The following is a 22,902-nucleotide window of genomic DNA, read 5'->3' on the forward strand; positions in this document are numbered from 1 at the left end:
CAAAGAGAAAGACTAATGATGATGCATTCAACATGATGAGAGAAGGGAAGAATTTCTATGTGAAATCTGAGAGAGCCATACAAAGTGAACAAAGGAAGCACTGTCAGAGAGTGGATTGTTTAAGGAAGTGATAGAAAGGAGTTTGTTGTGTACGTAGGAAAGAGGAAGGAAGAGATTTAGATTGCATGAAGGGAAGAAAGAAATACAAAGAACTGAAGAGGGAAATGATATATACCAAAGATGCATACATGACAATATGTTGTTACAGACCATCCAAAACCTGACTTTCAAGTCGACATTGAATGGGTCCAACATACACAACACATATAAAGGACTAAAATATAAAAGATATACAAAAAGGCTAAAAAGTGTGCCTAAGGGTAAAATGCTACCCGTAAGGATATATTTGATCAACATAGAGTAGAAGGCACATATAACATATATATTCATTAACACTTACCCATTGCTGCACAGAGACTCCCTTTCCATTTTCACCATTGTAATGAAACCGCAGTTGTGTTTAAGGTCTATGTGCTCTGAAAGTTTCTGTATCACCGGGTGTGACCACCAATTTGGTCCATTCTGGCCATCAGGAGCTGAAAATATTTACTTCAGTTAAGTAATCATAGGAGCTATCAGAGGCTAAATATGTATATGCAAGCAAGACACTAAATGAGAAGCTGCATCAAATCATGTACCTTGTCCACCCCCTTTTAGAGCAGTGAAATAATGGAAAGAATCTAAATTACTTGAGCACTGCTTGAAATAGTTGGTTTTAATGCAGTTAAGTACATTTATCTAAACAGTTGTGGCAGCTCACATTGATTTTCTGAGAAAATGTCTCAAAGCATCAATAATATAATAATAAAAAAATTATGAATAGTTAAAACTTTTGTCACAATCACGTCCATCTCAAAATTACCTCATGGGAGTAGTATTCATATTCAATAAAAAAATTAAAGTATTTGAGATTAAATCAAAATAATGTATCAATGAATAAAAGGTAAAGCTGTTTTTACTGCTCTGTCTTTTTTCAAAGAATTTATCATAAATTTTGGACCTATTCATTTTAGAAACAAGGTGTGTTTTTAAGAGCGCATAGAATAAACATTGTCAACATTCCTTAGAACACTCAAATTATAGAAGCACTGAGAAAGTGAATTTTTCTTTAGGTAACATCAGAATGATAATGTAAGCAAACACAATGGTTACGAGAAAGGAGGGGTGACAGAGAGCAATGGCTAGTGCTTGATAGGCTTGAACAGGAACTAGGATGTGTGTTGCCTCATGATGTCTCCTTTGCCTTGAAGGCAGAGGTTGAGGGAGTAAAAGGATGACTACTCAGACAAGTACTTTTTCTCATTTATTTTAAACTGTTACAAAAACTGAAGTTCATTGCACTGGGCATCAGGAGTAATTGACAAAAAAACTGCAAAGCGAATTGAAAATTTTGATGTTAATCAGAATATAAAATGGACAATGCCAATATCTTCTCAAAAGGCACTGATGAAACCAAACATGTACATACTTGAGATAATAAGTGGCAACCAACTTTGAAGACTTGAAAGTATTTTGTTTGATGATAATAAATCATTGGGTTTGTTAAAAAGTCAACTTTAATTGTCAAAGAAAACTAAAAATTAACCAAACTCACTTGGACAAATCCCAAAGAAACTGGGGGAGATGACGTAACAGTAACTTTTTACTGAGTCATCTGCTAATATGCATTTCAATGCAACAATTTCAGAGATTAAAAATCATTCACCTTGACTAGGATTCGAACCTGGATCCCTCAATGTCTGGTCGAGTGCTTTAGCCAGTTAAGCTATCAAGGTTTTATGGCACCTTGACCGGAATTAACTGGCTAAAGCACTCGACCAGACATTGAGGGATCCGAGTTCATATCCCGGTCAAGGCACCATAAGCCTTGATAGCTTAACTGGCAAAAACACTCGACCAGACATTGAGGGACCCGGATTCGAATCCGAGTCAAGGCGAATGATTTTTACACTCTGAAATGATTGCATCAAACTCACAAATTTAATCAATCAAATCATTTTATTTTGAGTAAAACATCATGAAATTGCTAACCAAACATTGTCTTCAACTGTTGCTTGTAATGGGGTCCTGCTCAGTCAAGTAAAATGATCTTCTAACTGTAATGCATTGATTTTTTAAAAACACTCTCCAACACTTATGATACTCTGTAACATTGAGTTTGAGAGGTTTTCTTTTGGAAGTATTCCTTGATTGTGTCTTGTCATAACTTGAGAAAGTCCAAACAAAGAACTGAAACATGTAACATATTTCAGTTATTTGTTCACATAAACATCTCCTGAGGTATTTATGTGTGTAAATATATAATTGGTTTCCTCAAAATACCAAACACAATTTAAAGAGGCGTATCTAACCTAGGATGGCATGATAATATGCAGTGCTCGCTAACAAGAAGATATGTAGGTGTATTTAAAAGAAAAAGGGGGAGAAAAGCCTTAAAAAAAACATTCATGTGTAAAAGAAAATTTTTACATAGTACAACCATTACATATGGAAGAGTTAAGAATTTTTTATGACTTCAAGTTTCACCAATTCATCGAAACACCACTCGGAAGTGAATATTTAAAATAATGATAATCAATAATGAGTCAGATACTCCCAAAATCCTTCAACGTTCACACTTCTTGTCCCTGGAAATATGCCTCCCATGGTTCGGACATCTACTGAGCTAGATTCACAATTGAAAATATACATGTAACAAGGAGAGTAAAAGATTTTTTCAGGCAGGGATTGTAAATTAAAAGGGACTAGAATATTTTAGACAAGAAATAAGGGTGGATTTGGTCGATGAACTCTTCACTGATCAAGTGGCATTTCTTGCTTAAATTATATTATAATTAGGTTATAAGTAGAGTACTTACAATTACTAGCCTTTGCTGGGAATGGAATGAGACATATCTCTGGTCCACGGTCAACACCAAATGCCTGGGCAATCAAATTTACAGCATTGGTTAAAATGAAAAAAAAACTCCTTTACGGAAAATAACTTACTCACAACAATGAAAGACTGACTATTGGATAAAGTGATTATGAAAGTGATTGAATATGATCTTAAAAGTTTTGTAAGGTAGGTTAATATGTACAGGGTGCGGCGCTTAAATCCGGACAAATTTCAATTTGAATTTTCCACCATATTGTAGTTCCACTGGAGGTCACGATTGGCATTCTTGAAAGCTATCTATCCAGTAAACATTCATAACCTCAAAATGGCCGAGATGTTACGTACAACTGCAGAATACAATCGAAGAGCCACTATAATCGAAAGTGTTTACGCTGGGCGTTACATTTCGAAATAGTTCGATTCTTCTGGAACCCCAGATCAACTGTTTACCATATTGTGGCTGAGTATAATGCTTCTTAGAAGGGGAAGACATCGCTAATCCGGCGAGGAAATCTCATTTGAGAAAACGCGTGTTTGTCCAGATTTAAGTGCCGCACCCTGAATATATGAATATCCCCTTCATTATCCTATTAAACATGGATAAAGCCATACACCAAAATAGCATAGTGAGAAAACAAATGGATATTTCATTAGTTTACAAAAATACACATCTTTGGATTTCATTTGCACGTTTTGTATTCTGAAATAAGGTCCTGGCCTGGCTGCAAGAAATAAATCCAGCGTCTCACACAGTAAGATATTATGCATGATTGGTAACACATGCCTGTAATTATTCAGCATTAGAATCTAAAATATTACCTTTTCCTAAAAAATATCTGTAACATGCTTCTATTCAGACAGATATGGTATCATTACAAAATCTAAGCTATATCATAAACAGCTTTTACATCATGCTTTCCACCATTCAGCTAAGCTCATAAGAATTAAAGTTTGTCATACAAAGGAAATAAGTTACTTTAGGTACTGACAAACAATTTTATCAGTACTCAACCCTGGATTTAGAGTATTTTTAATGGCATAATGGTGAAACAGTATAATTACATTCAATGTAATGACATTATATTATTCAAAATCATATATGAAAAATCCCCCCTGAATTTTGAATCAACTAACTTTGTCCCAGTCTGCAAAAATGCATTTTAAAATGTAGATGGCCTTCACACTGAATAATTTAAAGTCAGCATTCAACTGTTCTTACCTGAACAAGGACTGCGGAATGTCCAAGAGCATCATTAAGGGCAAACAAAATACTTGAGATGGGGAGTACTGTAGGGTCATGACCCCAAGTTGTCACCATCACACGCTCACACTGAGAGAAAGGGGCAGGTAACTGTTTTAGACGGGTGCCTGTTTCAATGAAAATAGAGATCAGCACATACGATTCATGAGAACAAAAAATAGCCTTCATTTCACCTACCAGTTCAGTTGCAATTTAGCAATTCATATAATTTTATACAGTTTTCAAGTAAAATCCCCTCAAATAATTTATGCCACTGGAAATTCTTGGCCATTCTGGTCTGCATTCATATTTCTGGTCTTAAGCAGCCAAAGCCACTCATTACATTAACACTGAAGTACCGAGGAAGAGGTGGGACAAATTTCATTTATGCACTGATTATAAATATCCAGCCCATCAGAATGCAATAATAATTTTGCCTTCATTAGATTTTCCATTATTTTCCTCCGTCCTTGTCCTGAAATTTTTGACCCTATCTAATTAAATAATACCATGCCAAAAATCAATGACAACATCTTCAACTGTTTGCAATTAATATTATTAAAGATAATAAATTATAGCAAATAAATTAACATATTTTGTCTTTTACAAAACTAACTTTGCAAGAAATAATGAAAAACGGCAAAGAATTTCATTGAATAAAAAATAAATTTCAGCAGCAAAAATATTTATCCACAAAGGTTAAAACTGCATATTATTAGAACCACATATAAACTGATGTTTGTTTAATACAATGGCAGTGGATGTATTTAACACATTCAGTATAACTAGCAATGCCAGTTAGGCACCTTGATGTTTCCAGTTTGCTAGGAGTGCATTCTGATTCATGCTTTTAAAGGTTGACCATAATGTTAGAAGATTGGTAAAGCATCAGGAATTCAATTGATTCCTTCAAATTTTGGGGAAACATTTGCAAAACAGTCCAATTTTTGAAAAAGTCAGGAGTGTGATAAGCAAATAGAGAATTCAGATGAAAACTATGCTCATTTTAGATGAGAGACCTATTCATGCTTGGTACATATAAGCCACCATGTGAGCAGACTCAGGAAAAAACAAACATCAGGATGGTATTTCATTTCTATGGATACACCGAGTATTCAGAGAGCCCACTAGCAACTTTAGTTAACTATAATATTAATTTGAGAATATGGTAACAAAGTGCTAGCTATAAACAAAAAGCATACTGTACTCTAATTGGCAGAACAAACTTTAAATTTAGAAAAGCAAAGAAGCTAAAATAAATGCAAAACTTGGTGACAAGTTTGAGATCTTGCAAAACTTGTCATAAATTTATTATTGCATTTTCACATTTCTTGAGAAAATTCAGATTTCACCAATACACTGACACTTTTTTATGTTGTGAAAACTTCGTGCTCCTTGTTCTGTAAGAAAAGGGTTGAATTTAGCCCAGAGGATTACTACTTGGCCTTTAGATTGTAATTCATCCACAATTTTTGTACTTGAACTAAAATGTTGTTTATGAATTACACATTCTTATTCCAGGTTTTTAAATATCTTGTGCAAGAATTGAATGTAAACTTTTTGGATGCAGGCTATTAAACATATTTTTGGCTTTTTGGTCATAGAAATCATGGTGCTATTGTCTTTTTTTATTATCTTCTACTGAATATATTTCTGTCTATAATAACAGGAAAAACTAAGTGAGGAAGCAATTAATTTTGCTATCCATTCATGAGATGTACTGGTAAGTCTTCAATGTCTTTGCTCTACCTAGCATTCTTTTAGTTTCATAGGAACATTGCATTATTACAATAGAGACAGCTCAAAAAAAAATATTAAAATATATTATACCCTTCTATTGTATTAGAAGATCCTGATGAGCCCAGAGCACTAAAGCACATTCAATTAAAAGTGTTAAGACTTTTTGCACCCTGTATTTGATGTTTATTGTAATTAATATCTATAATAAGTTCCGTTAAATAGAATTAACATCATCAAATCATGGAAAAAATAAAGCAGAATATTTACCTTTGGCTAGCAACAATGATGGTGGGCCAGAACCAGTGAAGTGATACAGAAACAGTTTGAACCATGGGGAATTGACTTCAGGGATGGCAGGTCCAAGGTGCGGTGGCACACAACTACTTATTGGCCGAATTTCTTTGCTCAAAGGAGCCATTGAGACCAACAACCTTCCAAGAAAGAGAATAGAAATCAATTCCAAGAGAACTTAGCTTCAATTAAGTGAACTAAAATTCACTTTCATTCATTTATCAGCATTTGTAATGCACTTTATTTCCCAAAAAAGTTTCTTTTCAAATGGGCATGTTGTACGGAGTCAGAGTTAATTTTTTTCTTAAAGATGCATTTAAGTTGAATGTCCACTTTCCTGCATAACCTAAAACTTATGCACAAAACAGATAGAAAGAAACAACCAATAGTTTTGAATATAAACACTTATTCTCTTTGACTGCTCAATCAACTTCTAAAGCCTTAAATTCAACTCAAAAACAAACCATCTTAGCAATAATAATGCCACTGTGAAGTTTCAAATTCATTGATCAAAATACCCCATGGAAACCATAAATAGTTGTTTTGGCGCTGGAATGGCTTTGCTATTCTTCACTTCCACATACTTCTTCTCACAGCTATTTCCCACAACACTCAATGATTGGGTTAACAATATTTGGAACCTTTGCTTCTTATTTGCCCTCAAAGCAGACAATAATCCCACATAAGGTATTTGTAAGATTCCCTAAGAGAAAGGTTCACTGTTGACATGAATTTCACTTGCAGTTTGAAAAAAATATGTCAGCAAATTCAAAACAAAGCCCACACATCTTACATCTCATTGTAGAGAACTGAAACTGAGCTAGGCTAATTTAAAATGTAGTCAATATTTTGTCTACTTCAAAAACAAAGGTATTATTATACGCTTAGTGAAAGTCGAGGAGAGAAATGAAGTGGCATTAGAAAGTGATTTGGAGGCGGAAATACAATCAGAGGGATAATGATAATGCTGATGTTGACATGGCCACACAGATCAGATTGCTTTAGAAAATGAACTGGAGCTATTATCATTTTTAAGGGTGTAAAATATTTAATTGATAGACAGATTTAAGGAATTTACAGTACCATAATATCAATTTTATTTCACTAGGGTAAAAATGCCTCATTGAATTATTTATAAGTTATTCTTCCACTGATTGATAATTACAATATACTTTTTGAGGTAAATGTAAAAATTACTTTCAACAGCTACATTTGAATGGCAGTTGAAAAATATAGCACTTGCATTATAATTGAATCAAAACATTAATAACAAGGCATAGTGTGAGTTCCATTATAAAAACAGTGAAAAATAATCTGAAGGTAAATTCCAAAGAAACTGCGGGAGATGCCGCAACAGTAACTTTGCAGTGAAATGCATATTAGCGGATGAAGCCAAGTGTTTAAAAGTTGGCTATAACCTTGTGGACTGTGGCACGTCGAGCACAACTACGAATGCCTGTGACATCGTACGCATGGTATTTTGTCACAACATCTTGCTCCTTAAAAAGCCCCAAAATTTCAGAGTTTAAGAGGACGCCTCGATAGCTTAACTGGCTAAAGCACTTGACCAGATACTGAGGGATCCGGGTTCGAATCCTGGTCAAGGCGAATGATTTTTACACACTGAAATTATTGCATTGAAATTCTGCAAGTATTTAAGCAAGGTTTCATTGTACTTAAATTTCAAGTAAAGGGAATATTAACCTAAATATTCACTTTTTCATACATTTACATCCTATACTCTCAAAAGTTTCACCTGTGAAAATACCTAAATTCAGCAATTTCCATTTGTTAGTTTCTCTATCTCTCAGTCATTAAAATCTCTCTATGCTCTGAGAGATGTCCTCTAAAACTAATATCACCACTGAATGTTTGTAATCCACTTAGCTAGAATTCCAAATTGGACCATCAAGAGAAAATATTTTGACAAATAAAAGTGAATTACCGATATTTTAAGAAGGAATTGTTATCACAAAACACACCATGGATCTCTAGGATATTTTCTTATCAGCAAGAGGACTTTGTGAGGATATTGGGAAAATACCATTGATTAATTTCATGTTTAGACTTAATTACATATTTATTTGATGCTCAGTAAAAACTGTGGTTGTTTGCATTACTCACATTATTTGAACAAAATATATAAGATATTACTCTATTATTTGAACAAAATATATAGGATTTAAGGAGTGGAATTTTTTCTGGAGAACTTTAGCCTACTCAAGTCATATTCAATGATTTATAATTTCCAAGTTAATCACAACCTTAATGTCCACCTTATGGGAACCATTCTCACCTGTAGTTTTTGTTCAGAAGCCGAGATCGAGTTTCAGGATCCAAACTCTGCAAACTCTCAATACGCACCATGTCAAGGGGGAGTCGCAATGAATCAGGGGCTGAAGTGGCATGCTCGCTTGAGATGTCCAGAGGAGATACAGCCCTGGAATTCCAAGCATCAACTTTCTCATAGAAATGCAATAAATGCATAAGAGTTAATGACTTTCATGTACACTGACCTAGAGTTCAGTACTACGGTGAAAGCTCAATTTAGCAAATATCTTGCGAGTCAACAAGTGCATTTGCTGAATCGGTTTTGTTATAATAAGGTTCACTTTAAACTATCAAAATAAGGTCCACCTCTATTAAACAATGAATAATTCACCATTACACTTCAAAGAAAGAAAAATAATAAACACCAGTGCCCTGAATGTATTACCCTTTATTCATGTATGCTTGAGAACTGGCACAATAACATAATGGCATCCCTTTATAGGGTGTTTTTGCAAAAATTCCTTACTCAGGTCACTGAGATTCTGATCACACAACTCACTGTTACCAAGGAAATTTCTTGCGGCCAGAGGTTGGGAACCAAGAAAATGTCTGAGAAAAATTCCAAAGTTCAAAAATGTTTTAATCAGTCTATATGGGATTTCGCATCATGCCAGGTGCGTTCAGCATGTATGTTTTACAAAAGCCCATTTGAATGACAATTGGGTTGCTAAAGACCTTGGATTGATTTTGGCAAAACAAATGAACTTTCACATTGGTGGATAGCATGAAGAAATTGCCTGTTTAACTTGATACCAAGAGGAAATCAACATTCATATTTTAATGATCATTTAAGTACTCTAAATATCAGAAGGATGTTATTTATCAACACCCATAACAACATTTTTACAGGACCAATCTGAAGAAGCTACTATTTGCCTCTAAAACATTAACTGTTACATTCTTCGGGATTTAGCAGTGAAAATGTCTTAATTTCTAATTGAATAAGTTGATTGATGATGGACATTATACCTTCCTAAGGCTCTATGCTCGTAAATTTTGAAATTTTCATTCAGAGCATGAAAATTCTCTCTTCCTCATAACTCCAGCTGGTATATGATGTAGAATGGTACCAAGTATTTTTATCGAGTATTGCTCATGCACTTTTATTTTAGAGTTGTTTTGAGGAAATATACAAGGAGTGTTGCCTGAATGTAGCACTTACTTGAAAAATACATAACCATCAGTTAAATTTGGTTTTATCAGTTAAGATCTACTTTTACCTTCTGGTCGCTTAACTTGAATTCTGAATTATTTCTAAACCTTGCATTTCAGATGAGGAAACATTTTTTCATTACATCATTTGATGAATTTACATGATATCATGTGTCACCAAAATCTTTCAATTAGGTACAAATCAAAGGCAAGGAAATGAGAAAATTAGGGTAGTGATTAGTCAACTTTAAAGTGAAATGATTATGGTAGTGAACATGAAACAACATGCAGGAAAACAAGTGAGATAAGTGTAGGCAGACAGCATTGTCCATGAAGAGTTTGAATCTTATTAATTTTAAGGACTTTGAATGTATACTTCTGTTTATCAGCTTTCCATTTGTTATGTTATAAACCTTGACCCATTAAAAGTCACTTGAGGAGAGAAAGGAAGACATTCCTTGACTTGTGATTAAAAGTACCCAGAATGCTCAAAATGAGCATACTGGGTACACTCATACCCAGTTGTCAAAGTAGCATCGCCTTGAAGAGAGGTGCTGGTTCCATGCGGAGGGAGTGCTTCCGAGGTAGGCGTGTGTGGGGGCCATTGCTGAGATGACAGTGCATTTGTCTGTGGGCGCAGGGCTAAAAGGGTAGAGCGGAGGAGGACGGCATGGTCAAAATAGCGCCTTGCCTCTCCCTCACAGTCCCCCTCCTCACAGGAGATCTTGCAAAGCTCAGCCAAGAGGGAGGGTAGGGTTTCATCGGGCAGCTTTCCAACTTCAAACATGGTGACAGCATGGCTTTTAAGGCCCTGTTCAAAGATAATTCATATACTCAATAAGGGCATACCGTGCACAAGGGTCATATTAATTCCCATAAATTTCTCATAACATTTTTCAAAATTTTCATATTTCAATGAAATAGGTTTAAAAAGGCCTCTTGAAAACATTGACATCTCCATGAAAACCATACCTTACCAAGAAGAACCAAGACTTCTCAAGCAAATGTGAAGGGACTCTACTGTAGAGTAAGGTACACTGTATTCTTTTGAAATCATATCATGTAAATTAAGCATTATCACTGCTTACCACATTACTCAGATTTGTAAGAACTTGGCTTCCCACCCAGAGGGCCCGGGTTCAAATCCTGGGGGTGTTGAATATTTTTCAGAGGTATCTCGATCCCTACTTGAGGTGCTTTGTGGAGGGCACTTTGAGTGAGTACGCTGTCCGTCAGATGGGATGCTAAGCTGCCGACCACTTGGCACCTTTCATTAAGAGTAGGCTAATGCCGATGCCGGGTTTCTCTCCACCCTTCATCCTTTCCTGTCCATTCCCTATGGCGCAAATGACCTCAGCTGTCGGTTGCCTTCCCTAAATACTACTACTACTTGTAAGAACTTCTCTGAATATTATGAGTAAGCTTACACAGCATGCTTTAATGCTTACCTATTGCATTACTCATTCAGCTCTTCCACTGAAATTTATCTTCACTCCTGACTTTATTTTGACTAGTGCATGTACATTTGTTGAGAGAACACCCTTTTTTATGGTATTCGTGATAAATAAATTTCCTCCCATGACATGTTACACCAGTACTATCAATCATGACTGTGACATGTAACATAATTTAAATCGCAGTTAAAATATACGGCTAAATGATGTTGTTGTTACCTCATATTTTCTAGTAGTAGTTTTAGGGGAGGCGACCAACAGCTGAGATCATTTGTGCCATTAGGGATGGACAGGTAAGGATGAGGGGTGGAGACAAACCCAGAGTCAGCATTAGCCTACTCTTATCAATAGCCACCAAGGAGTCTGCAGCTTAACATCCCATCCGACGGACAGCTTACTCATTCAAAGTGCCCTCCACAAAGCACCTTTAGTAGGGATCGGGATGCCACTGAAAAATATCTGCCACCACCAGGGTTCAAACCCAGGCCTTATTGGTGGGAAGCCATTACGTTAGCCACCACACCATCCTGATCTTCCACCTCATATTTTATAAGCAATGAAATAAGTAAAGTCTTTAACTGGGAATTGAAATGGTTTGGCATCAATGCCATTTATCTTGCGCAAGCTTATCACAAGCATTCATTTTCTTGCTCACTCATTTACATAGTCAACCAAAATGCAAAGAATCATTTATACCAATAAGAGCTATGATGAATTTAACTCAGGGATCTTTTGTCCACAATTTTTGGGTATGATGATTGTTGGAGTGTGTGGAGCCTTGGGTACATAGATTACAACAGGCTCTTGGTCGATTGTGCCAATCTATGCTTAATCTGCCTGCCACATCCAGAGAGGGGACAGGTTCCAGCCGACCTCTCCATCCAGGCTCCACATTGCTTAAATTTGGTGGTCTAAACAGAACCTACGGGGTGCATTCCGAAAGTAATGCAATTTAAAAAATTGTAATTTATTCAACAGATTTGCACAAACACTAAAAGTTCTTCAAAGTACTGTCCTTGGGCTTACACACATTTTTTCCAGCGACTCTGCCATGACTGGTATGTGCCCTGGAAGGCATCTTCAGGGACCTCTTTCTATGGACAAAAAATGGGTTCCTTTCAGGGCTGCCTAAATCCGAGGGGACAAAAAAACTTTTGCTGGGGTGACGTCACGACTATAGGGGGGTTGAGGCAGCAATGGCACCTAGTGTTTGGCCAGGAACTCGTGGACTCGTAGCGTGTTGTCTTGATGGAGTTGCCAGGTAGCAGAGATGACTTTTCTTGTCCCGATGACCCTTTTTGGAGTCTTTCCAGCACATCTACATAGTAGGCAGCGTTAACTATCTGTCCTTGAGGGACAAATTCCATATGAACTACTCCTTTACTGTCAAAAAAGACAATGAACATTGTTTTCACTTTTGATTTGCTCATTCTTGCCTTTTTGGGGTTGGGGGACTGGTCGGTGGGCCACTCACAGCTTTGGCGTTTTGTTTCTGGGTCTTATTCAAAATCCCAGGTTTCATCACCAGTGATGACATTTTTCAAATAATCAGGCTCATTTTCAATACGTTGCAAAAGTTCACTTGAAATTTCTGCTCGGTCGGTCTTTTGGTCGTCTGACAAAACCTTGGGCAAGAGCTTGGCGCACACTTTCCTCATCGCTTAAACTTCAGCAACAATGCAAAACACAACAGTAGACAACAAGTTCAGTTTATTGGCAAAAATCTTGATACTCAATCATTAGCCAGAGTCCAACAATCGTCGAACATGAGCCATATTGTTGTTGGTTTTGCTGGTTGATGGCTGTCCAGACCATTGTTCGTCATGAACCTCTTCCTGGCCTTTAACCAGCTCAAAGTGAGTAGGACAGAGCAGAGTCCTCATAAGCCTCAAATATCATGTTCGTAGTCTCTTCAAGAGATTTTTTCAGTTTCGCACAAAAATTGGTATTTGGGTAATGTTGCTCGATCGTCGATTCCATTTTTTTCCTGACACGTTTGGAATGCAGAGGTTTACAATAACTGACGTTCTGCTGCTTCTACAGCTTGGAGAGCACTGAGATCCATTTTGCAGCAAAGCTTAGCATCCGCCTTACCTACTCCTAGTGGTTTAATCCCACTTCGACCAATAGAAGAGGTGCGGGAATAATTGCATTACTTTCGGAACACTCCTTTTATCATCTGAAAACTACCTTCATAAGATTTTTAACAATGATCCATAACACTGGGCCTAAATAACTGCATTATTATTATAATAAACAACAACAACTCAACTTTTTTCAAGAAGTCCAAGACCAGTTGAGGGAGCCTAGGATTTTCTGCTATTTAATTCCTCCACTCCTCAAGAAAAACTATCTCTGTGCTCACCATTAACATTTCACTATTAACCCCTCAATAAACATGCCCTTATCCTCAGATGAGGAAAGAGCTAATAGAAATCATTAAGAGATTTAAATGCCACTGTCACATCACTGGCAGAATATATTTTGCACTTTTGCAAAAAGTGCACAAAGTGTCACAAATTAAACAAAGTTGCGCAAAGTTTTCTACAACATACCATGTATAAGTTGATACAGACTACATATTGTACTGGTTCTTCTATTTAATATACCCTTTGTTAGTAACTCAAGCAGATGATAAATATTATTTCAATTCTACTGACCAAATTTCACAATTGGTTACTAATTAGCAATGGAAAAAGGGCCTTGTGCCACTCTGGTCGACGGCACATCAAAACTGAAGCTGTGAAAGAAATATTATTTCAGATGGCAAAGGAATTCATCAGATATTACTTACTGGGGACAGGTTGCCCATCATGAGGAAGGCAGTGAGAGTAGAGTCAAAGAGGAAGGCCACACGCTTGGCTCGAGGAGAGGATGTGGAGGTTGGAGGGGGTAGTGTTGAGGGTGGAGTGCCCCTTGGTGGAGCCCCCAGGGGGCCAGAGCCAGGGGTTGAGGCCAGCTCCCCTTCGGAGAAGTCTGCGGAGAAGGATGAGACTCCTGGTGATGTGAGGGTGGGTGTTCCATCTCCGCCATAGGATGAAAATGGCCCAAGGTCCAACAAGGAGACTGCTTCCTTAGTGGTCGCCATTCTAAGGATGAAATCCAAATGCTCAAATAAAACTTTGGTTTATTGGTTTGGGAGCATCTGAGTGATATAATCCATCATGGTCAAATTTCGGTTTAAAATTTCTAATTCCACCGACCATTTTCAAAGGGTTCAGAATTGGATGGTCTATCAGTATACACAAGGATCCCAAAAACATCATAGTAGAAACATTTCCCCAGGATTACCATACATTCTCATTTTTAGACATCCTCTTTATCTGAATAAAAATTATCGCCAGGGGACAATTTGGAAAATGTTAATTACTCAGATATTTTTTACTTGAAGAACAACTAATCCTTTCATTTTCAATCCCACACATATACTTATTACAGTCAAAATAGTGGTGGCAGTAGTACTACATGATAATGCATTGGATACTAACATTCAATTTCTTTTTCTGTCACTAGTTTTGCTTTTTAAACATCAAAATAACTCATTTTTCCCAACATTAAATATTTTGTAATTATTTTTTGTACGGCACAACTATTTTAAAATAGTAAATGATAAGTACGCCAGCCATGGCTGTTATTACTTTTAGACAACTTAGATTTTCAAGGCTTCGTGTCCTGATTTGCTGTCCGGAGTTCGAATTTCAGCACATCAAATATGGTGCCCTTAATTTACCCAATAAGAGTCGGGTATATTTTAATGTCGGAACACCTCAATCTGTATCATTTCAAAAAACACTGACAGATTTTTCCATCCCACAAGCCTCCACCTGGAGATTCAATTAGGTCCAATTTACCTCTAGAACACTTTACCAGGAAGGAATACCTCCAAATAATATTTGTGAATGCAATAATAAATCTCTTGAGGGGACTGATGTCACAGTATCCCATGTCCTTCTAACTTGCTCCACTGAGGCTAACTCTGTGCACTTCACCCTCATAAACAGCTTCACCAGTAGATATGAGTGACCTAATCCTCATGGGTAAAATGCTTCTCTTACCAATGGAAACGTGCATTTTAATTATAAGAGTAAATTTCTTATCCTTCCCCTCAATAAGGTTTTTACAAGAGTTGAAAGGTATAGGTACCACCAACAGGATAGGAATAAGGAACCTTCAGATTTCAGTCTTTCTCTCTTGCGTTATTACACCCCTCCAAATTTAAGTCAATGACCTTTCTTTTATTAGTGAAGGCCAAATATGCATTGAAATATACAAATATGCAATAAACATTATGTTTATATGATTCTCAGCATATATTTGACCTAGATTGCAATTATGCACCCAAAGATGTAGATATGAGTGACCTAATCCTCATGGGTAAAATGCTTCTCTTACCAATGGAAACGTGCATTTTAATTATAAGAGTAAATTTCTTATCCTTCCCCTCAATAAGGTTTTTACAAGAGTTGAAAGGTATAGGTACCACCAACAGGATAGGAATAAGGAACCTTCAGATTTCAGTCTTTCTCTCTTGCGTTATTACACCCCTCCAAATTTAAGTCAATGACCTTTCTTTTATTAGTGAAGGCCAAATATGCATTGAAATATACAAATATGCAATAAACATTATGTTTATATGATTCTCAGCATATATTTGACCTAGATTGCAATTATGCACCCAAAGATGTAGGGCAAAAATTTTTTCTGAATTTTACAATAATCTTCTGGATGTTTTCTTCAGAGCATTATCACCGTAAACAGCTGTAAACATTTCAGTAATTTCTTGATAACTTTTGCTGCACTTCACCAAAAAACCTGATGTTGATTCGTTGCTCCATGATTTCATCAATTTTCATTTTCGACAAACAGTAAATACAAGGACAACAGAAACGCACAGCTTGACGATCTGCCAAGCACAGACAACTCATTAGGCTTCAGGCAACTAGCGCCACTAGTGGGCGGGGCTATAGTCTGCATCATGGCTGCCATATTGCATCAGTTTGTGCATTTATTGCACGGCCCACGTAATATTCCATCCAAAAATGTTGCACCCCACTCAAAGTGCTCTCCACATAGAACCCCAAGTAACCCCAGAATTGAGATACCACAGAAAAATCCTGCCACCACCAGTATTTGAACCTGGGCTCTATACACTAGCCACTACACTAGCCTGATCCATGGTTTACATGAATTATAAGCTCACTATTTAAGAATAGATACAAAAAACATTTTTTTTAATACTGAAAACCAAACGCTAAAAAAACAGATGTATGCATGCAAAAAAATCAAGCCAACTGATAAACCACATCATTCCTGTTTTTCCATATCTCAAAATCTCATACACACAAACAGTGAGAAATTTGATCCATCTCCATAGAGAATATTCTATGAGAATAAATGGCAGCAAAGTTATCATCGTCAACCATTCATAAAGCATATTGTGCTCACCTCCTTCCACTAAGTGCCTGGCTGTTCCTCCAAGATGAATGAAGTTCAGATGGATCAGGGGGCATGCCCTTCTTCTTTGCAAATCCAAGTCGGCAGTACAGCGAGATAGCGCACTTCACGAGTTCTATGTCAATTTGGAGAACACTGGCAAGCTGGAAGAGGTGAAAATGAAATTACTATTCACTGAGACTCAGTTACTTGATAGATGTTTATAAATTAACTACACACATGACAACCTACAAGGGAGACTGCTGCTATATTATCAATACAATTTATTCGGCATGAATAGACAACTACAAAGAAAGTATAAAGTACTGCCCATGTTGAAGTGAAATTTTTTTTGTTGAGGCAGTAAATCCGCAGTAATCTGAACTCCTGAATAATGCAAACAGAGTATGGTTTAGCAGTATGTGTAGTTAATAAAAGGGCCATAAGATTACAGAACTCTTGAACCCTGGTGAAAAAAATACATTTTGCCAATAAATGTACCATACATATTTACTTGCTGCAAATTAGAAGGAAAATATATTTTTTGGCAGAGTACAACACCTTGTGACACTTATTAACCACCCACACTACACATACTCTGTCTCAATTATGCAGAAGGCTGGATTACTCAAGGGTTCAATGCATCAAAAAAATATGTATAACTCTCTCTCTCTCTTCAACTTATCATGGAGCCAGCAAAAGATACTTTTTCTGTGCTAATTATTCAACAAGTGGCTAACAAAAAAATAGTGATGGGTCAAATGCAAAATTTGATTGTATCTTTTCTTTAATCAAATCTCAAATCTTCCTTTCCTTTTAAAATTAGAATTCTCATTTTTTTAGCTTATGATTTGAATACAAATCAATTTAAAAAATTAATATTTTACATTTACAGGTAGTATTTCCATTTTCCATGACCATTGGGAGCATTGTTAGTGCCACGATTGGTTAAGATCAGGGGGAGGAAGATGATGATGCAGGAAAGATATGGCTGGCAAAAATAGCAATGATGACAAGCAGGCAGCCCTGGGCCAGCCAGCCTGCACACAGAAATTTTGGAGTTTATATTTAAATAGAAGAAAAAAATACGTGCATCAATCTTATGACAGAATGATTACATAGAATAGCATAAGCATATTATGTCCAACTTTAACATACTTATATTTTGAACCAAAAGGTTTCACTACCACACATTTTACTTGATAGCCTTGAAAGAGCCAATTATGTGGAAGCGAAATGTAAAATATTTTAAAAACTACAGCACTAAAAACTATTTCTTTCAGAAAACAGCCAGCATGCCTTGTGAAATTAGCAAGAACAGGTACAGCTTCTTAAAAAAAACGTCCAGTGAATATGTACCAATTGAGGGTTTTCAAAAGTGTTATTTCAAATTCCACAAGTGCAGGTAAAATTAAAGGCATTACAGTGCACAAAATAATAATGCATACCTCAGCTACGGGAGTGTGCTCATCAATGGAAACAAATATCTTGTACAGCAAGGTTTCAAAGTAATCACCCAGAACTCTGTTCATAACAAACCCTTCTAATGGTGGTACAATTATGTAGTCCTCATCATCAATTGGCACATCAAGGTACACAAGCCCTTTCCTTGAGAAAAATATAGTATCATCAATATCAAAAAACATGAAGATTAATTTATTTTTTATAAATGCAAATTCAATCCATACACAATACTCATTTCAGAATAGATATAACCACAAATCCTCAGAAAAGGACATGAAAACACCTAATTCAGAAAAATCCAGTGGTTTTGTTTTTCGATAAAGATTTCTTGTACATATCTGTTTTATAATAACAGTAAAACCAATGTCTAAACATTATGTCCAGCATTAAAACTGATGCTTTCATTATGCATTGTGTCATCAATTCACAATTTATAATATGATGAATTGCTGTTTACCATCATGATAGGGCTTGCAAGATCTTGCATAATGTCATTAAAAGCTGATTTATTTTCATAGCATGCTGTCTGACTTTGAATGCAGAATGATTTTTTTACTGTTTCAATATAAAAATGAGAAGCTGGCTACCGCTAATTATTAAAAGTTACACTTTTTACAAAAAAATAAATAATTACTACTATAAAATACAACAATAAACCAGAACTTGTGGGTAAACTACCAATAACAATAAATCGACAATGGCAATAAGTTAGAACATACTTATAAAGACTGTGGACAGCTTGAAACTCGATGTCACCAGTTCGTTGAGGGCCATTATCTATGATACAATCGATGACTTCCTTCTCAACATCAGGCACTAGCTGCAATCGGTTTTCCAGAGTCACATTGAGGAAAAAAATTGCTAACTTTATTAAAAATCCAAACTCAAATCACTTCAAACAAAAGAAAACTCTTTCGGTCTAAGAGAGAGCATTCCTGTGAAAGCTTGCAAAATTTTTACGTGGAAAATTAACAATATCAAGGTTAAATAAACCAATATTTCAAATTCATGCAAATAAAGACAGGCCAAAAGTGTATAACAGGATACAATAAATATATTGTCTCATTAATCAAAATTATTTAAAATTTCAATTAATAATTAATAATAAAGATAATATTTTAATGTTTATGTACTTATCTAATCATGAATGATGAACTATAGGTGCCAATACTAAAGCTTCTTTTAGCGCTTTCATGCAGTAGTTAAACCTTGGCATTATTTATCATTTTCAAATAAACTTATGTCATGACACAAGACACATCACTTTGAATACTTGCTGAATAAATTGCTTTAAGATTTTCATTTAGATATTTACAAATGCTAATTATTCATAGCTGTTTCAAAATGTATAGGATATAAGTCACCTCTGTATAGAGACTGGCAACTAGACACTGAATTTTTGATAATGATGTAATTCAGACTGGACTTTGAATATTGTAACAGTTGCATAATATAAATACAGAGCAAAGGAAATAACACAAATTACATTTAAACAATTGATACTTATACGAAATAATAATTCCTTAAAAACAAACTCCATTAAATACCATTCTCCATTTCTACACAAATGTTTTACTTCTTTGCATTTATTGTCTCTAAATAGTCTAAAATTAGGCCAATTTTCCCAATATATTTGCTCGCCTTAATCTTCTATTTATGAATAAGCTAGTTCCATGACACTCTTTTCTTCAGATTACTGTCAGAAAAAAATTCTCTGAGTTGAAAGACCTGGAGACCAACCACTATACGTACATAAATGATTATACTTCAATATATAGTACTGTAAATTGAAGCAGCATTGAAAGAAGTAAAACCTTGTTAATTCCTTGTCAAGGTGAAGGCTTTTTACTCCTTGAAATTGTTGAATTTCAGAACCTTGTTTTTTCAAAGTTAAAGGGGCTAAAAAAATTGGACTTTGAAGTAGTTTAAAAATAACACGGAGACCACTTATCAAGAATTCCCTGAGTTTTCCAATATTTTCCAGGGCATCCTACAGCCTCAAATAAGTTACGTTTTGGCGAATATATATCGGTCGTGTGGCAATTATTATTGACTGCAGGTGTCAGAAATGACAAGGTACAGTTGGTAATAATATTGTGATGTTTGGCATGTAATATAGCATACTTAGACACACTGTTTTAGTAAAAGGTACACTTTGAAAAAAATGCCGACAGTGAAAAGGTCAATATCATTTGTCACATGAAAACTTTATCATTCAATTTATTCAATAGGAAGTCTGAAAATGACAAGCAAAAGAAAATCTCTTCTAGACAATTGGATGGCCAAAGAAAAAAATAAAATATTTTGTAAAAAAATACAGGGGCACCACATTCAAAATGATGAAAATAAAACTGTTCTAACAAAATAAAAAGGCTTAGGCCTCAATTTTTACAATCCAGGTCAGGTAGGGCAAGGACTGCAAAGAGGATGATGGAGATACCCAAGCACAAATTAGTAGCCTACAAATTATATTTCAATATGCTAGACAGGGAACTTCACTACATAAAATATGTCAAATACTGATGTTTCCATAAAACATGCAGCATATTGCCCGTGTTTTCTAGGTTGGTTGACAGCATAAAATAAACAAACTTGAAAAAATTATGATTTCATACATGATCAGAAAAATATCTGTCATTTCATTCTGCCATTAAAATTGTCCGCAAATATACCTGGCAAGTTAGTTATCCATGTTTAATATTCTATGTTTAGCAAGGAAGCAATGCCAACGGCAATTATCACTCATGACTAATTTTGGTAATACTATAAAAATAAATTCCACTGGGCATGTTTTCCATTCACGGGGCTGAAACCATTGAAATCAGCATCATCAGTTTTTTCATCACAGATTTTGAATTCGTGTACTTTTTCAATTGTCTTTTCACACCAGCGAGTGTCCTGCACCATCATATTGTCATCTTCTGGGCTACTCTAGATTCCATTGAAATGGGCAAATGTGACAGTTTGATTCTTGATCTGCAGCAAGAGTCTCATTTCATTTTCAGTCACACAAGGGGACTTTCCACTGAAACAGCAATACTTTAGTGCTTTCATGATCCTTGAGCATATTCTGGATATTATGGGAATCTTATGTGTCCAAATAAATATAATTACTTCCACTGTTGAAAATACAATGTTTAACATCCATGTCACAAGAAGAGAATCCTATAGCCAATAAATATTGGCTATAGGATTCTCTTCTTGTGACAATTTCTTCAACAGCCAATAGCTCCACATCCTCTATTTTGACATCCATACTTACTTTAATTATATATTAAAAAAACCGTGAAATGATTTCAAGAATTCTGTAAATACAATAATATGAAGCATACATATGTGTAAATTATGTATAGTACCACCAATAAAAGTAAATACAAATAATTTTAGATAATATTATTAAGTATAATAAAATATATTAAAATATAATAAGAATAATTTACAAGATTAATGAATAATAAATTCACATTAGGCAACATGCTTCATTATTGCAAAACTCAGCTAGTTACATTATTTAGATACAACTTTTCCATATGCCTCTATTTCAAGAAAACTGATCGACAGGAAAAGCTGACTGGATATCCACCTTGGCTAAGGATATTTAGTTGAAAAAATACAGACTTTAATAAAATAAATTGGCATTAGCTATGGGTCTGCCATTACAGCATGCTAAAAATGTAAATACAGGTACCAAAAGTATGGGCTCTTCAAATCATGTGAAAGTATGTATGATACTTCCTGTAATATTCAAAACACATTTCCCTTTGGCACTTAAGACAAGGGGGCATATGCTTTGCTATTCACCATAGACACAAGAGAAGGGGAGACATCATGTTATGTTTCAGACAAATACCATTGCAATGCTCCTCTTCCCCACATTGACATAGGAAATGTTTTTGTTTACTCCTATCCTGTAGGTACTTGAGCATCCATCTTCCACCTTTCCTATCTCTGGAGGCTAAATGATCTATCTCCACCTTCTCTCTGATGACCCTATGTTGAGGGTATGGCAACCTTAAGTAAGCCTAATCAACTAACAGCGAAAAAGAATGCTTGCATCTGGAGTGGTAGGACAGGTTGGCGTCAAGCTTCCCTTCTTCCCAAGGGAGCCTCATATTCAGAGGGAAAACTGAGGTCTTGACTCATCAAAATCAGAAAAAACTCAGAGTCTAGTGTTTCCAAGTTATGTTTACTTTCCTTTGCACTGCTTCTGTTTGACACATCTATTATACTAATTCACTTTGCCAACTGACTTGACTAAATGAAATTGATGCAATTGAGTTATATTTTCCAGAAATTTAGAACAGAAAACCATTAGTTTGATAAGTATGGACTTAGAAATAAAAATATACGGGCAATGACCTCATTTTAGCTTTGAAATTCACGGTAAACTTATCACAAATTATCAGCACAAAAAGTCTGTGAAGTCCTATTCTTTAGGCTAGGGCTTGCTCTTAGCTGGATATTATAAAAATATTGTATTTTATATAAACTTTAAAACAGTAATCAACCCTAAGGCCAGTTTGGTAGATGATAAGAGTTCACCCAGTACTAAGCTGAACAGCGCCTGAAATTCACACATCAGTGTAGGGGGGCCGTTCCTTTCCCAGTGCTGGTTATGGTTTCCCAGGAAGATATGGTACCCAAAAAATCATAAAGTTTGGGTTGAGCAGGTTCAGGTGCCCAGAGAGGCTGGAGCGAGAATCAAACCCAGGTCCTCTGGTTAGTAGTCCAACACACTACCCAATGACTACTGCGACCCACATATGTATGTATAAATATGTATACACACAGATTCAAACACAAAATCCTGCCATATGGCGAACAAATATTCAGTCAGATGGAAATAAATATAAGGAAAA

At 35.7% G+C, this 22,902-nt stretch overlaps 1 protein-coding gene across 1 annotated transcript in view; it reads right to left on the reverse strand.

Moving 5' to 3' along the window:
• The window catches only part of LOC139695367 (protein FAM91A1), a 35,032-nt gene that overhangs the window by 7,342 nt on the left and 4,788 nt on the right, over positions 1-22,902 (reverse strand). Inside the window, exons 5-14 of the mRNA XM_071594093.1 lie at positions 18,763-18,863; positions 18,028-18,187; positions 16,592-16,743; positions 13,941-14,235; positions 10,211-10,503; positions 8,506-8,649; positions 6,186-6,349; positions 4,158-4,306; positions 2,919-2,982; positions 461-596 (exon numbers count right to left, since the gene is read on the reverse strand). Of these exons, the coding sequence (XP_071450194.1) occupies positions 461-596; positions 2,919-2,982; positions 4,158-4,306; positions 6,186-6,349; positions 8,506-8,649; positions 10,211-10,503; positions 13,941-14,235; positions 16,592-16,743; positions 18,028-18,187; positions 18,763-18,863 (1,658 nt within the window). The remainder of the gene's footprint in view (positions 1-460; positions 597-2,918; positions 2,983-4,157; positions 4,307-6,185; positions 6,350-8,505; positions 8,650-10,210; positions 10,504-13,940; positions 14,236-16,591; positions 16,744-18,027; positions 18,188-18,762; positions 18,864-22,902) is intronic.

The sequence above is a fragment of the Hetaerina americana genome, unplaced genomic scaffold (genome assembly GCF_022747635.1).
Source record: "Hetaerina americana unplaced genomic scaffold, ioHetAmer1.1.p SCAF_1, whole genome shotgun sequence".
Lineage (NCBI taxonomy): Eukaryota > Metazoa > Arthropoda > Insecta > Odonata > Calopterygidae > Hetaerina > Hetaerina americana.